This window comes from Takifugu rubripes, chromosome 20 (genome assembly GCF_901000725.2).
Source record: "Takifugu rubripes chromosome 20, fTakRub1.2, whole genome shotgun sequence".
Lineage (NCBI taxonomy): Eukaryota > Metazoa > Chordata > Actinopteri > Tetraodontiformes > Tetraodontidae > Takifugu > Takifugu rubripes.
This window is the reverse complement of record NC_042304.1, coordinates 14,808,728-14,823,775: the sequence shown is the minus strand read 5'-3', so window position 1 is coordinate 14,823,775 and position 15,048 is coordinate 14,808,728. Positions and strand designations below refer to the sequence as shown.

General features: G+C 43.4%; 1 protein-coding gene across 15 annotated transcripts in view; it reads right to left on the bottom strand.

Annotated features, from left to right (window-relative positions):
• Window positions 1-15,048, bottom strand: part of lrrc7 (leucine rich repeat containing 7) — a 56,526-nt gene that overhangs the window by 17,846 nt on the left and 23,632 nt on the right. For 12 of the 15 annotated variants that reach the window (XM_029828573.1, XM_029828574.1, XM_029828576.1 and 9 more), the window contains 10 exons: window positions 4,658-4,860; window positions 2,914-3,031; window positions 1,812-1,890; window positions 1,592-1,681; window positions 1,382-1,438; window positions 1,193-1,256; window positions 1,024-1,098; window positions 787-931; window positions 622-694; window positions 465-482 (listed from right to left, as the gene is read on the bottom strand). In XM_029828573.1, coding sequence (XP_029684433.1) covers window positions 465-482; window positions 622-694; window positions 787-931; window positions 1,024-1,098; window positions 1,193-1,256; window positions 1,382-1,438; window positions 1,592-1,681; window positions 1,812-1,890; window positions 2,914-3,031; window positions 4,658-4,846 — 908 coding nt within the window. In that variant the 5' untranslated portion in view covers window positions 4,847-4,860. The remainder of the gene's footprint in view (window positions 1-464; window positions 483-621; window positions 695-786; window positions 932-1,023; window positions 1,099-1,192; window positions 1,257-1,381; window positions 1,439-1,591; window positions 1,682-1,811; window positions 1,891-2,913; window positions 3,032-4,657; window positions 4,861-15,048) is intronic. The other 3 variants (XM_029828572.1, XM_029828585.1, XM_029828575.1) reach the window with 2 other exon arrangements.

Sequence of the window (15,048 nt, the reverse complement as noted above, 5' to 3'; positions counted from 1 at the left end):
ACAACCATCATAAATGTAATATTGATGTTGTTGTTGAATAATATTGAAGTCTGTGACTTTTAATCTTTAATGTAGATTCCAGAACAATTTCATTTAAAATGGGGTTTTCCCTTATAAATTGGGGTTTTCCCTCATAAATTTACCAAATATCCAACATTTTTTAAAAGCTAATCTAATTTCTGGACTTAAACTGCGACAAAACAGCATCAAATGACCTTAACATTTGGAAACTAATCACATTAAAAGGCAGATTTTACTCAAATATCTTATGGAGATTTGATTTTAAAAAGTTTGAGATATCAATATAAATGTAAGTAGATCAGCCTGACAGCATTTAAATAATTCCATTTTATGCTGTTCATATTTAACGTGACTCCAGATGTGAGCCGGCGCCCCTGCGGTGCAGCTGAACATGTGTCAGTCTCTGAACACACCCCAGGATCCAGTGGGCTAATATTACTTACCCTTGCTTGGGCTTCGCACTAACGCCACAGCAACGCAGCAAACACAACACACACAGAACGCCCCGCAGTCATCACCAGCATAACAACACATCAACCAACAATAGTCAACAAAACCCTCCAAAGAACAATCTTATTATTATCCCTTATTTGTTGTTACCTCCCGATGGTGTTAGGCAGTGAGGTCAGCTGGTTGTCGTCCACCTTTAAGGTCGTCAGCTTCTTCAACATTCCTGCAATCACACACACGTTTACGCTCACGCAACAAAGATCTAAAAAGCCGAGCGATGGCTGCAGAGTTATCCGAGGCTGCGTCTGCATGTACCTATACTGTCAGGCAGGTGCTGCAGCATGTTGGAGGAGAGCAGCAGGTCCTCTAAGGCCTCACACCCTGAAATATCTGTGTCCAGCGTCTCGATACGGTTCTTAGCCAAGTCCAAGTACCGCAACTGACGAAGTTTCCCTAGACACTGTTAAAGAGGACATGAAGACTTCCATTACTATAACATGCAGCCATGTTGACAAAAAGCCTGACATGTACATTTCTCTCAGCTGTTCTCACCCCTGGTATAGACTGGAGGGAGTTGTTATCCAGCCACAGTTCTTTAAGGCTGTGAATCTGTTCCAAAACCTCCGGCTGACAAGCAAAACGGGGGAATCCAGATCAACACATGATTGATGCTCTCACATTGCCTGAATCCTTTTGAAATAATGACATCAAGCAGCCTCACCACATCAGAGAATTCATTGCTACCGAGATCCAACCTCTCCAACTGTGTCAGTCTATGGATGGACCTGAGGGAGGAAATAGTCATTACTACAAGTGTGTAATAGCCGCACCCAAACATATACTTTAGTGCATTCAATCAGAATTTAATTCTACATACACACTTTGGTCTCATTTTGACAGGCTGTCTTACTTTGGCATGGTTTTCAGGTGGTTCTCCCTCAGCTCCAAGATCCGTAGTTTTGAGAGCCTGGAAATCAACAAGAGTTTTCACTCCTAACTGATACATTGACGAGCCTTACTAATTCATATACATAATTGTTGACTGGAGAGGGTCATTTAGAAGAATCTACCTCAGCAGGTTCTAGTACTACAGACCATGTGATCAGTTCTAATCATTTACCTGCCAAAGTTTGCTGGTAAATATTCCAAGAAGGCATCATTTAAGAAGAGCTGGGTCAGGTTGAGGAGCTGTGTGAAACCATCTGGGAGTCTGAGAGAAGAAAGATATCAAAAATTTGTGACTTGGTATGTTGTTTTCCCCGTGCTGTATGAACACATCTAAAAGTTGTTCAGTTAGAGTAATGACAGCAACTATTATTATAATAAAGGTTTTTTCTTACTTGGTGATGGGGTTAACGCTGGCCTCCACCACAGACAGGCCTTTACAGCATTTTATATTGTCTGGAAACTCCTGGATACCTGCAGAAAAAGATTGGAGAGTCACTTCCTAGAAAATCTAATTACCGTAATTTCCGGACTATAAGCCGCTACATTTTTCCTACACTTTAAACACTGCGGCTTATGCCACGGTGCGGCTTATTTATGTTTTTTTTCGTGGCGCACTATCACAACTATTGTGAATCAGTCATTTTTACTAACCCTCATCAACATGGAAAATACTAGAAGAAAAGCATGTGATGCGGCTTTTAAGTTAAAAGCGATCACTCTGGCGGTTGAAGAAGGAAATCGAGCTGTCGCGCGTAATCTTGGCATACATTACGGTAATCAATGGCGAGAAGGTGGAGATGGCCGCCTGAAGAACTGATCCGAAGCAAAAAGACCACAAAAGCTTTTAGACGTAAACATCGCAGGAGGCCCGAATCACAACTCAGACGGAAGGCAAAAGCAATCGCCACCGCGATGAAAAGAAGATTTTAGAGGTGGGCCATCGGGGAGTTTTAGATTGTTCATTGTTTGAGTAAAAAAGCATAAACAACGTAATTTGTGTGTAGCTGATACAAACATATGTTTCAAGGTAGCTGCATTACAGACACCGTTAGAAAAAAAAGCATTTACCCGGACAATATATTTGCTAAGCGGATTAAATTAAAAGAAAAGTTAAAAAATCCTGACGTGATGAAAATTGGATTTAAGGTCTCTGTATAAACATACAAGTGAAAAGAGTGGCTGTTGTTTCTTACCTGTCTGTCTGTCGCTCGTCAGTGACTCGTCGGACTGAATGTTGTCGATCTAATTTTTCATATTACTACGTGGGATACCTGCGGCTTAAAATCCGGTGCGGCTTGTATAAGTACAAAATTGATTTTCTTTCTAAAATTAGATTATGCGGCTTTTAATCAGGTGCGCTCTATAGTCCGGAAATTACGGTAAATATGGCTCAAAAAAACTAGCAAACATCAGTACAAGGGTTTTTAGGTTTGCAGTTTTATGCTGTTCTCAGATTTGTTGGCATGATACGTGCAGTGGGGCAGCGGCTCGTACCGTTTTTACTGATGTCCAGCTCTTTGAGGTTAACCAAGCTGGCAATGGTGGTTGGTAGGTTGGACAGGTCGTTATCAGGCATGCTCAGCTTCTTCAAGGCCTGGCAGCTGAAGAGTTGCTATTGAAACACAAAAGGTCAAACGGGAGAACACTTACAGTCTGCTGGCAAAGTCCCACAGTACTCAAACAGGAAAGAAGTGCCGTTTTAGTGGCAATTTTCAAATGAATAATGCAAAATTAATCTCCTACATATGCTGGGCCTTAGGGACAAAACAAAAACTTGAATCAAAGAGAAACCACGCAGGGAATAATACATGAAACAGAAGAGTGCGGCGAATGCCAAAACATGTGCAGGATTAGAGGAAAAAAAAGAACTTAAGAACACAGAAAGTCAATATCAAGACAACACAACAGATAGAGATGGGACAGAATACAGACATTTGTCTAAGACACAAAGGCAGTTTCCAGAGCAGGTTACTGCAAAGCAACACAGCCTTTAGAATATGAAAAGACACAACTTCTGCCTACAATGCAACAAAAATGACATCTTGACAAATAAATCCAGCAATGTCAAAAATATAAATGCAGCTAATCGCCTGCTAGAGAGACGGACAAATCTGTCACATCTTTAGGTACAAATCACTATTACAGGCAATTAAACAACTCACTCCCTCCCTCCCCTCACTCACTCCCTCCCCTCCCTCACTCCCTCCCTCACTCCCTCCCTCCCTCCCTCCCTCCCTCCCTCACTCACTCCCTCCCTCCCTCACTCCCTCCCTCACTCCCTCCCTCCCTCCCTCCCTCCCTCCCTCCCTCCCTCCCTCCCTCACTCCCTCCCTCCCTCCCTCACTCACTCCCTCACTCCCTCCCTCCCTCACTCCCTCACTCACTCACTCCCTCACTCACTCACTCACTCACTCCCTCCCTCCCTCACTCACTCCCTCACTCCCTCCCTCCCTTACTCACTCCCTCACTCCCTCCCTCACTCACTCCCTCCCTCCCTCCCTCCCTCACTCCCTCACTCCCTCCCTCCCTCCCTCACTCACTCACTCACTCCCTCACTCCCTCACTCACTCACTCCCTCCCTCCCTCACTCACTCAGGTTGGGTTCTGTGCTGCGCTGGAGGACTCGCGAGGGCAGATGCTGCAGGCACACAGGGAGCAAAGAGCGCGACCAGAGCGGAGCGTGAACAAGGCTGCTCTGTGCCCACAGGTCAGAACAGGCCACTCCACTTAAAGACACAATCACTTACTCACACACACTTAAGAAGCTCTCGACTCACTTCCAGAAAGGCCAATCGCTTTGGCAGCCACAGGAGCTCCTCCACAAGCTTGGCACATTCAAACATATGGCTCAGAATGTGAATTCAACCTGGCACTTACACGGGCTCCATTCATACTAAATTTAGAAACCCAATTCAGCAGTCGTGCCATTTATACCAGGACAGGATGTCAATAAAGAAAAATGATTATAAATGGCATCTTCTTCCTGTCATCACAGCGGCGCCACGTCGATTTCCGCACAAACGCCGTGATATTGCCGTCATAATGAGCAAAAACCTGGCCCACAAAACACATCTGTGTGTTTTGTATCATCGTCCCCAAGTTTCTCACCTTAAATGTCAGGGTTGAAACTGCTTCATGGCGTATAAAAAAATAACACACACATTGCTGCTCTCGTCTACAAGCTGCAAGGGAAACCACGTCCATGATGAAGGCCTGAAGTCAGTCGTTCTCGCATTACCTTGGGTAGTTCCTCTATCTGGTTGGCATCTAGGTAGAGCTCCTCCAAAGTTCTCTCAAAGCTGAAGATCTCCTTGGGGACCTGCTGCAGACTGCAGTGAGAGTAGTCCAACACCGAGATCACCTCCTCTTCACCCCGGAAACAGCGGCACGGCACCAGCCGGCCAATCAGCTTCCGCTTAGTGGTCATTTCCAGACACTGCACTACAGAAGAAGAACAGGCAAATGAGGGGAAGAAGGTCAGCATCATCCGTCCATTATTTATCAATAGAGTCACATCTATGAAATCAGAATACCAACTTTTAAATGGTCCACGGTCACTTTTTTTTTTTTTTTTTTTTTTACAAACCTGCCATTAAAATTTGGGACAAATGACAGGTTAGTGTTGGTGTTTCAAGGGTGTCAGTGAGCACCAAGCAACTCGTTTTTCAATTTTATCATTTTTAAACTTGAGAATTTTTTGCCATATGTATAAAAACAGTTCCTGATTCCTGTTTTTTCCCCCCTGGTTAAACTGCAAAAATAATAAACAAATGTAATCGCCTCTCGTCCTAACCACTTTAACCCTTTTGGGGTCACAGGAAGGGTACACAATGGGTGAAGGCATGGCATCTGTGGGTTTGGTGCCTTGCTCAAGGGTACCTCGGCAGTGCTCTAAAGGTGTTCTGGCATCTTCCACTACCATCAGAACATCTTCCATCTTTTTTCTGCACTGGGGCTCAAACTGAGAACCCTCTGCTTCTCAGCGCAGTTCCTAACAGATTGAGCTATCAGGTGGTAGCTCAAATGTAATATTGTCTTTTTAAATTTTGATGTTAATTGATGCACATTAATCCTGAAAGATTAAAGATAAAAACAGACATTTTGACTTTTCTGTGGCGACACCAGAAAAGAGAATCGCAGCTGCTGGGATGAAAATGAGCAGAAGAGAGCAGGAAGGAGTGCTGGATGATAAGAGCAGCATCTTTATCAGTTTACTCACACGTGTGCGCCTCCACAGTGAGACCACATGACTCCCGAAGACAGACTGAACTTGAGCTAGGCGAGTGTTATGCGCCCCATGTTGTAGCAAGGTCAAGATATATCTGATTCTTAAACGCCACCGATCATTCAGGACGTCTTCTGAAGGGTAGGGCCATGAAAATCAATATTTTGGCGGTCATACACAAAATGGTGGCAATAAGGTGAGCTGGGATTGACAGTTTATCTTGATGAGGTGTCTAATCAAACAGTCAGACCTTTTTAAAAGTTAAAAAAAAAAGGCCAGTCCACAAAGGACGCCACGTTCTCCTGCTTGTAGAGCATGGTCAAGGACAGATATCTTTATTATATCTTACTGGAACGCTAAATCATCACTTCACCCTTCTGAAGGATAACAGGTCAAGATGTTCTCCAGATAAATCAGCTTTTCGCAAAGCAACAGGAACTACAGCGGTGTGAATTCGCACATGACTAAAATATACACACAAGTCTTTTACTAGAATCATGACCCTGTGCACTATTGATTTAGCGAAATCCGTGGAACGTGCATGTCTCATTGGGGGAAACTAAAGAATCACAACAGAAACCACATGGAGAAAGGCAGCGGCTGGGAAAAGAACTAGGAACCTTTTCACTTGTTGCACATTCAGCTACAGTTAATTTATATTTCTGGTATGTTAAAACTGTTCTCTGTACTTATGTTGACTCGGTCTAAATGAAAGAAAGTAAGGAGAGAACTGAAGAGTCTCCAGTCAAACTCAGACTCCCACAGAAACAAAAAAGTAAGAAGACAGAGCGAGCTGGCACCAATAGGGTGAAACTAGGAAGTGAGCGTGGTTGGCTGTGTTGGCTCTCGCTGCTGCTATGGAAACAGCATGATCGAGCAGACTGACTGCAGAGGCATGGCTATACCGCGGAGAAGTGCAAGCTCCTGTCCTGCACACACACACACACACACACACACACACACACACACACACACGCGCACAGAAGGGGGGGCAGAGAGAGAGACAGAGGAGAGAGTTTTTGTTGCCGTCAGAATCTTAAAAAAAATGCTGCAATGACACACTGCAAACATTTTAATCTGTGATTTTTTTGTGTTTGTTGGTTTGATTTATTGAAAAGAAACTCACGTTGACACATGGATTTAAAAGAAGATCATATTGCTCCAATATATCTTTCCAAAACATACATCATCATGGAACAACTTGCCAGAGGGCATGATGTCATCGCTCTGCCTGAACTTCCCTCAGAGGTGGGCAAATCCAACCCCCAAGCCGGGTTTCACACCCCACCAGGCAGCGCAGGCTTTCACCGGGGGGGGTGGGACCCCAGGTGAAAGCGTTGTCTGCCTGTATGATAGAGAACCCAGCTTGAATCTGGCCCATGAGGGCTGGATTTGCCCATCCCTGCTACATCTTCTCTGGTGTCTGCCTCCCGCAACACCTCCCCTGGGTGAATCCCCTCATGACCACCATCACTTCACGTGCAGCCTTGCTGTCACCATAGTAACAGCTGCCATAGCAACTGTTTCCCAGGAGCTGGGTGTATTTTTGCTCTCTCTTTCTGTCATAAAACGGAACAAGCTGCACTCGGTGGGCGATCGTTCCACATTTGGCGCTTTAGATAGACTCAGATTTATCAGACACTTTTTTAGCACCTGAACACGAGCCGTGCGGCAGCTTCTCCGTCTCTCCGTGGCTATCACACTGTTCTCTATGACGGTGTGAATGTTGCACTCTGCGGAACTCACCCCAGACTTCTTCCCTCACTATTCACACAATGAAGAATTCCTCGCAAAACACACATCTCCAACACACACACACACACACACACACACACACACACACACACACACACACACACACACGCTCACATGCTCACATGCTCATGTTGGATTTTTTTTCTTTTGAGCAGCATGAGTAAATAAAAGGTGCTGTTTCCCATTGTGTCAAGTTCTCTGGGTGTATGTGTGTTGCAGGCTAACCAGCAGACAGGAACAGCTTGTTCTCTTTTTATACCTTCATTAAATAATCACATCCAGCTGTTACCTGCACTGGCACATACACACGAGCGCTCACTCGAAGCTATATGTGTTTTGTTCGGAGCCTGAACGACACTGCCTACCAATTAACTTCCACTCTCAGAGTACAGACTTCTTCCTAATTGCAACACCGGTGAACTGTCATGACAAAGACATTTAGGTTTTAAAACTTGTGTTGCAGCCACTGAAAAACGTTCAGAACAAGAGAGAAAAGCTAAAATTTGTAAGTGACATGTTGCAGCTAAAGAGTAAAAAGATACCTAGATGCTCCCTTTATAGGGTGTTAATTTTAACTTTAACACTGGTCTGGTCACTGGAAAATTAAAAGCAATGTAGAATAACTAGTGATTGGGACTAGAAAAGAATAGATGCTATGACTCAGTAGCTTCAACAATGTAAATCAGTGGGAAATAACAGATGAGTGACACCACAAACAATGATTAACCTGCCTCAAACTGCTGGAACCATTTCTGCTCTAATCAACCATCAAATAACAAACCTGCACCAAACAGGTTAAATGAACATGGCTTAAACTCTGACTGCAAAAATGACAAGTTTCATTCTGTTCTGAGGCTGATCTGAGCACAGACAGAAAGTTTGACAGACAAAAACCTCGGTTCATGTATAAATAGGATGCAATAAAGACAGATAAACAAGCGAGCAGACACAGAGAGACAGCCTGACAGAGTTGGGGGGGGGGGGACATATCTGGGTTACTGCAGTGATTTTCTACAGTATGAGTGAAGACAACGACAACTCATCACTAAAACATTTATGAAGCTTTTTATAACCTCTGAAAAATTCTACTCTCCACTATATTTCTAACATAAAGAAAGTCTTTCTTTCTTCTCAGAGTCCCTCTTCTTCTCTTCTCCTGTCAAACAGGCACATTGTCATTTCACAAGACAAGAGGCTTCAGTGAATTATTATCTTATTAAGTGAATCACATCATCCTGGAATTCAAATAAAAGGTTTCAGCAAATTTGGTAACAAACCAAAGATTGAACGATGAGCCTGTCCGTTGAATTTCAGAACTTCACCAATTCCCTCTAAGCTTTAATAGAAGAAAAGAAAATGATGTTCACCCTTGAATCACAATGACCATTTGTGCACTGTTTGAGGGGAAACCCCTTAAAGCGATTTTGGGATATCACAATCACAGGGAAGGCCGGGACAGACGGACAGACAGATGGACAGACTGCAGACTTAAAACCGTAACGCCTCTGGGCCTGGGTGTCACTGGCATGGACACAAGAGCAACATCGTTGATGTGGGACCAAAATTTAAGAATTAATCTGTTTATATCTCAAACCAGTAAAATAGTGCAAAAGTTTTTACACCATTTTCACCAGAAATCTGTCCACAATGAGAAGTTGTGATGATCGTGAAGAGCCGAAAGCTCAACAAATGTTTGCAAACGCACTAATATTTGTAAAGGATTCAGTCTTCCAAATGTTGCTGAATTTCCGTGGAAAAGAATAGGCCTGAGCAGCTTCTCTTCCTTCTGTCAACTCTCTCCTTCTCTCGGTCATGTTTTCATCTTTTTTTCTCCTCTCTTCCTTTAAGGTTGTGTCTGTGGCCCAGTTCTGCCCGGAACACCAGGCCTTTCTCATCACTCGCTCTAATCGGCTTCAGCCTACATAGAGCGTAGTATGCGTCTATATTATTGCTGTAACATTTATATTTACGTAACAACGACCATTTTATTTTGTTTTTTGGATACGTTCGCCCTTTTGTGTGCCTGCGTGTGTGTGTGTTGTTGGTTTTTTTTGGGGCAAGCGCTGCATATTTGTGATTTTAATGTTTTCCGTTTCGTTATATAACTGTGTGCTGCGAACTGGACCAGCAACAAAGTGGTTGTGCACCGGCGCTCGGTCAACCGTGCGGGTCAGCTGCAAACTATTCAAATGGACAAATGTGGTAAAATGCGCCCGACATTCGGATGTTTGTAATTTGCACCTGAGTCCAAGCCGTGACATCACAAATCTCTCAGATATTGGGCGGAGCCAGATGTCCTGCCTCGCACATTCTGAAGGGGTTTGGTCAAATGTGGAATATAGAAACCGTCACGGAGCCCAAGTGCTGTCAAGAATGCCGCAGATTAATTGATTCTTCGGGTCTGATGAAGTAAATTTCTCTCTGGCTGGTTATTGCAGGTCACCTTGCAATGCTGGTGCACCAGGAACTTATCCAACACTTGGAGCCTCAAGGACAAACACACATACAAACTTGGAACGAACACACACATAAGATTTCAGGAACATCCCAAGTCAAGATGTAGCTGCTCTTAATCTTGACATTATATGGAAGAGTTGTGATCATGTTTCACCTCCTAAAACAGAAACAGAGTCCAGCTTAGAAGAGCGGACGAGTCCAAACTGCTGACCTTCACCTGGATAACTCTGTGTACACACTGAGAGACCAGCTGCTATCTGGAACAACCTCTCTGTCTGTCACCCCTCCGTCTCTCTTTCTCTCCGGGTGGGAGACAATCCCTCTCTTTTACTGCCAGCTGATAGCTGCGTTTAACTGTCTGCATCTCTATTCGTGCGTTAACTCCATCTATCACCTGCTGCTAACCCTCCCTCTATCTTCGCTCTCATTCCGCCATCCCAGCCTCGTTTTTTTAACAGCAACAGTTAATTTCCATTCACTTTTTATTTCACCCATGTTATGTTAATAGGTAGTAACATGTGACATTGTCAGTTTGATTCACCCCCTCCCTCCCAGTTCCATTTGCATAAACACCATTTAGTAACTTTTTAATCCCTGAAGCTCTTTCTTAACAGTGCATGAAAATTGCAATGTGAGCTGCTGCCATGGAAACAAGGGACACAATTGCCCAAAATTTCCATAAAACTCTAATTAAAATACCCCGGCTGAGAGCACCATTTTGACAAGTTCTACACAGCTCTGCTAATGCTTTTCAGGTGAGGGGAAAAAGGACCTGAAGAGAAGCGTCTTCCACAAGTCCGTGTTTTAGAGATAAATGCAGTAACTCCGGGAATCTGCAGTTTTCCTGATGGCATCAAATTTAAATGTGTGTAGCAGGAAGGTTCCTGAAAGCTTGACCTCAGACAGTTTTGTGTGCGTTGAAATATGATGACGTGAACCCAAAGCCGGGGTGCTATAAGGAAGCGTTCCTCCGGGTCAAACTGTGGCGTGTGTTATTGGTAGGAGGACATGTTGCCATTCATCCTATTAGCGTTACATTTATGCAAATAATGACATTATGTGGCATGAGATTGCAGTCCCGGCACGTCACCCTGAGCGCCATCACATCACCACTATTGGCTGTGATGCTCCACATAAAAGTGGAACAATTGCACGTAGTGATGGGGCAAAGGCAAAAGTTCTGACTGCAGAAATCGTTCACTGTCTCAAAGGAAATACTAAAACAGCAAGACAGTTCAATCAAACGCATGAAATCATAGATTCTTTTTTTTAAAAAATATTGATTTTGTTTGGACACTGCATGAATTGAAGTTGTCACCTAAAGATAATAAATATTAACTGACCTGAGAAGAAAAGTTGTGTGTAAATGCTTCTCAACTGAATTACAAATGTACACCCAGATAGTGAGAGATCACAGAAGACCTTAATTTCTTTATTAATAGACCCTAACAAATAGTAATTAAATCTGATGAGGTGCACCGATACTGAGTACTGCGGGTGAGAGAGAATATTATGTGCACCAAATAAAGCTGCTTCTTTTCTGGAGCACGAATAGGAAGTAGGACACACGTGCTGCTCGGCATCTCCCTATTTCATGCCACTTCCCTATTTTTGACACTAATCATGTCAAATATAACAAAAAGCTTAAGATGAAATCTTAAGCGTTACAAGAAGTGCATCTCGTTCATTTTGTCCATTAAGGATAGATTTAATTTGCAGCTGACGCCATCAGATGGAATCCACAGTATAAAGATCAAGACACTTTGCTTAAGCTTGTTTAAAGAAAAGCACAATCGATTAATATTGTAAACAGCAAACAGAGCAACAGAGATGGAGCGAGAAGGCAGCTCCACGAGAGCACTTTTGTCACGACACAACGCCATCAGCGCTGCATTCCGGTCATTACCAAGCTCATACTGGCCAGTCAGTCAAGGTGGCGACACATTACTCCCACGTATCTGTGCGTCGCCCATCTCACCATCACGATTCACAGCATTGTAAATGAGCGTGTCCTTGTCCTTGGAGACCCGCATTTCATACTAATGAGGAGCCGCTTGCTGAGTGCATTTATCTTCAACTATGCAGCTTAGCTTTCAGGTTGCAATGTGAATGCAACGTGTACATTCAGTGTGTGCTTGTTCTTTTTACATTTCACCATGAGCCATTTGAGTAGTGGACTAAGAGGTAGCATTTTTTTGACCAGCGGAGGTGAATGTATAATTTGGAGGACTTTAGTCCTGTTAGGAAAGCAGGAGATAAGCTAAACAACTAAATAATTTAACCTGAGAACTCAATCTTAAATATTTTTATATAATGTCCTGTACAGTACAAAGTAATATAGCTAGACAGCAACTTTGGACCTCATGATATAACATGCTCATGAGCTTAAAAGACAAGGAATTTCAGTGAGAGAACACCAAATTACGATGTTTTTATTACTCCAAGCAATCACTGATTATCATCTTCTGCCTAAGTGAAAGTTTCAAACCCGCCCATTATAGTCATCATTTGTCCAACTCGATGTGAGACAGGACACTCTCAAACTATGTGCTGCGTTTAAAATGTCTCTTATTCACACGCAGCATCACTCACAGGTCAGCATCTCTGACACGCGATAGGTGCCAGCATCAACAGGCGTAACCCAACAGATTGTACATTTGAAGCAGCTGCCATACAGTACATGCTATACATCCCATAAGCTCCCTATGAGCTGGCACATGTATGCAGATATTCTGCATGTAGCACATGAGAGCAGATAAGCAACAGGAAAAGGAAAAAAGTGCAGGTCTGTGACACAATTAGACACACACACACACACACACACACACACACACGCACACACACTCACACACACACACACACTCTCACACACACAAGTGATCAAGGAAAATATTCAGAGGGAACCAGCACAGTTAAATGGAATTTCTCCGTCAGCAGTCCTCTCTTTCTCTCTCTATCTCTCTCAGACACACACTCCTTCCCTTCTCTGAGGTCTTCCCTCTCCATATGGCCCAAAACCCAGCCTGGGGACTTTGCACCGCCAAGCAAATTTAAATCATGTCTTTACTCACATAAAGTCAGGAGGGAATTGAGCGCCTCAAACGGATTCACATTTATATGTTACAGTAATGGCTGAATAAAATGGTTCTAAACTTCTCCATCTAATCTTGACACCATGTTGAAAGTGTCCTTTCTGTACTGATTTGACTTGCTACTTCATGCCAGCAGTGATCTACAGCCTAAAATGTTCTTTGTGGGTGAATAAAGATTGACTCCTTGTGGCTTTTTGGCATCAAAGGTTCCAATTTAAACAATCACATATGAAAACTCAACTGGAAAATATCAGAAATCACAGCGGGGACTTATGCTGCTTGCTTTCATTTCAACATATTTGAAAGAGTGTGAACGAATAACAAGGTTTTACACCTTTGCGGCTTTCCTTCCTGCTATCGTGATCGTTACAGGCCACAGCTGTGTAACAGTTGTTTCCCTCTTCTCTGGCGTAAAAGATAGTGGCATCGTGCCAGATCTCCATTTCCTTCTCGGACATCGATAGGAACGACTCAAATGCCATGTTTTAGAACACGTTTTATTAGCGTAAATACTGTAGTTTTGGGAGGTTTGAGCAGCAGGTTGTGTTGACGGTGCAGCAGAAAAAACACTTTTGGAGATGATAAAATCCCAAAGAGCCTGAAAAACCACAACTTATTCTCTGCCACTCTGACCAGCAATGACAGTTGAGAAGAGACAACAGAGATGGAAACAAGACAGATGCTGTCAGTTCAGGGAGATCATTCTCCTGCCCTCAACGTTCTCCTCATGCTCCTTCACGTCCCCGTGTTCCATGGGAATTCCTGCGACATATTTCTGCTTTTATTCTATATAAATAGCACTGTTTAGTACAAGAAGTCTTCTGTAATTTTTGGTATAATATGCCAGCTCTTAGTCATGACATATTAGGTTTAAATTACCTCACTGTAAAATGCTGCGAGTCTGTAATGAATGAGAGAACTTTAAAGACTCCAACTGCAGCCTCGGGGAACCTCTCTGTCTGCCTTTCTCTCACACTCAAACATCCTGATGTATGGAGTCATCTACTGAAGGCTGCTCGGGCTTTTGTCTCATGAAGAGGAGACTGGGTCGCCCACGGCAACACATGAACCAGCAGCACAGGATGTGCCATCCACCTCCTCCCTGCTTGTCCTCTTCGTACATTATCTCTCCAGGAATTACTGGATCGGTTTGTTCTTGAAATATCTTGAGTGACGACACTCACTTTCACTGTTGAAACAGAATTCAAAATTCAAAGGCAAGAAACACTGAAGAAAAATAAGTTACTAGACTGGAGGACAAAAACAAGACACACACTTGAAAGGGGAGCATTAGCTAAGCTCTAAATCTGAGGGACTGAATGCCCAATGTATGTATGAGAACAGAGAAGAGCCAATGAGGCGCAGGTAAGACTGCACGGGCGCCAGCAAGCAGGGACATTGGGAGAGGAAGCAGACAGACGCAGGAAGACAAAACCATGAAGGAATCCAACAAATCTCCACAGCCTATAGACGCAAACCCATTCGAGGACAATTTCAAAACCACTGTGCCATGATAAAACTGTAAAAAATGCATGTTTCACATGGAAAATAATTTAATGGGGTTTTTTTGGGGAGCAAACATTCAGTAAAGAGTAAGATGTCCCATTTAGTTTCATATGACTGTCTCTTCCCCTCTAGAAACCTAAAGTGACACTTTGGGCAAGTGCGAAGTACTCCCGAGCTTCACACGCACGTACACATCAAGCAGTGTGAAAAGGCTTGCTAGCTTCTCTCTAGGATGTTTAACAACTGCATGGTGGCCCAGCACGTGGACCCAAACAGCCGTGAGGCAAGTGGAGAATGGACATTCACTTACATACAGTTTTGACGCATGTAATCACACGCACATGCACAAATGTCAACACTTTATGGGTTTAATATCTCAAAGGATGGACAACATCATTACAGAGCGGTGGACTGTGCCAGCCATTTGGCCCCATCACACCTATAAACAACTCCTGCTACTGCAAAATAAAACCCTTACAAAGACTTTATAGCAACATTACAATATCCTGGTTTGACTTTCTCCACCTCCTACTGTCCTTCATCTACTTGAGGCTGTCAAAATGGATGAGCAGGGACATTTATTTTAGAGAAAGA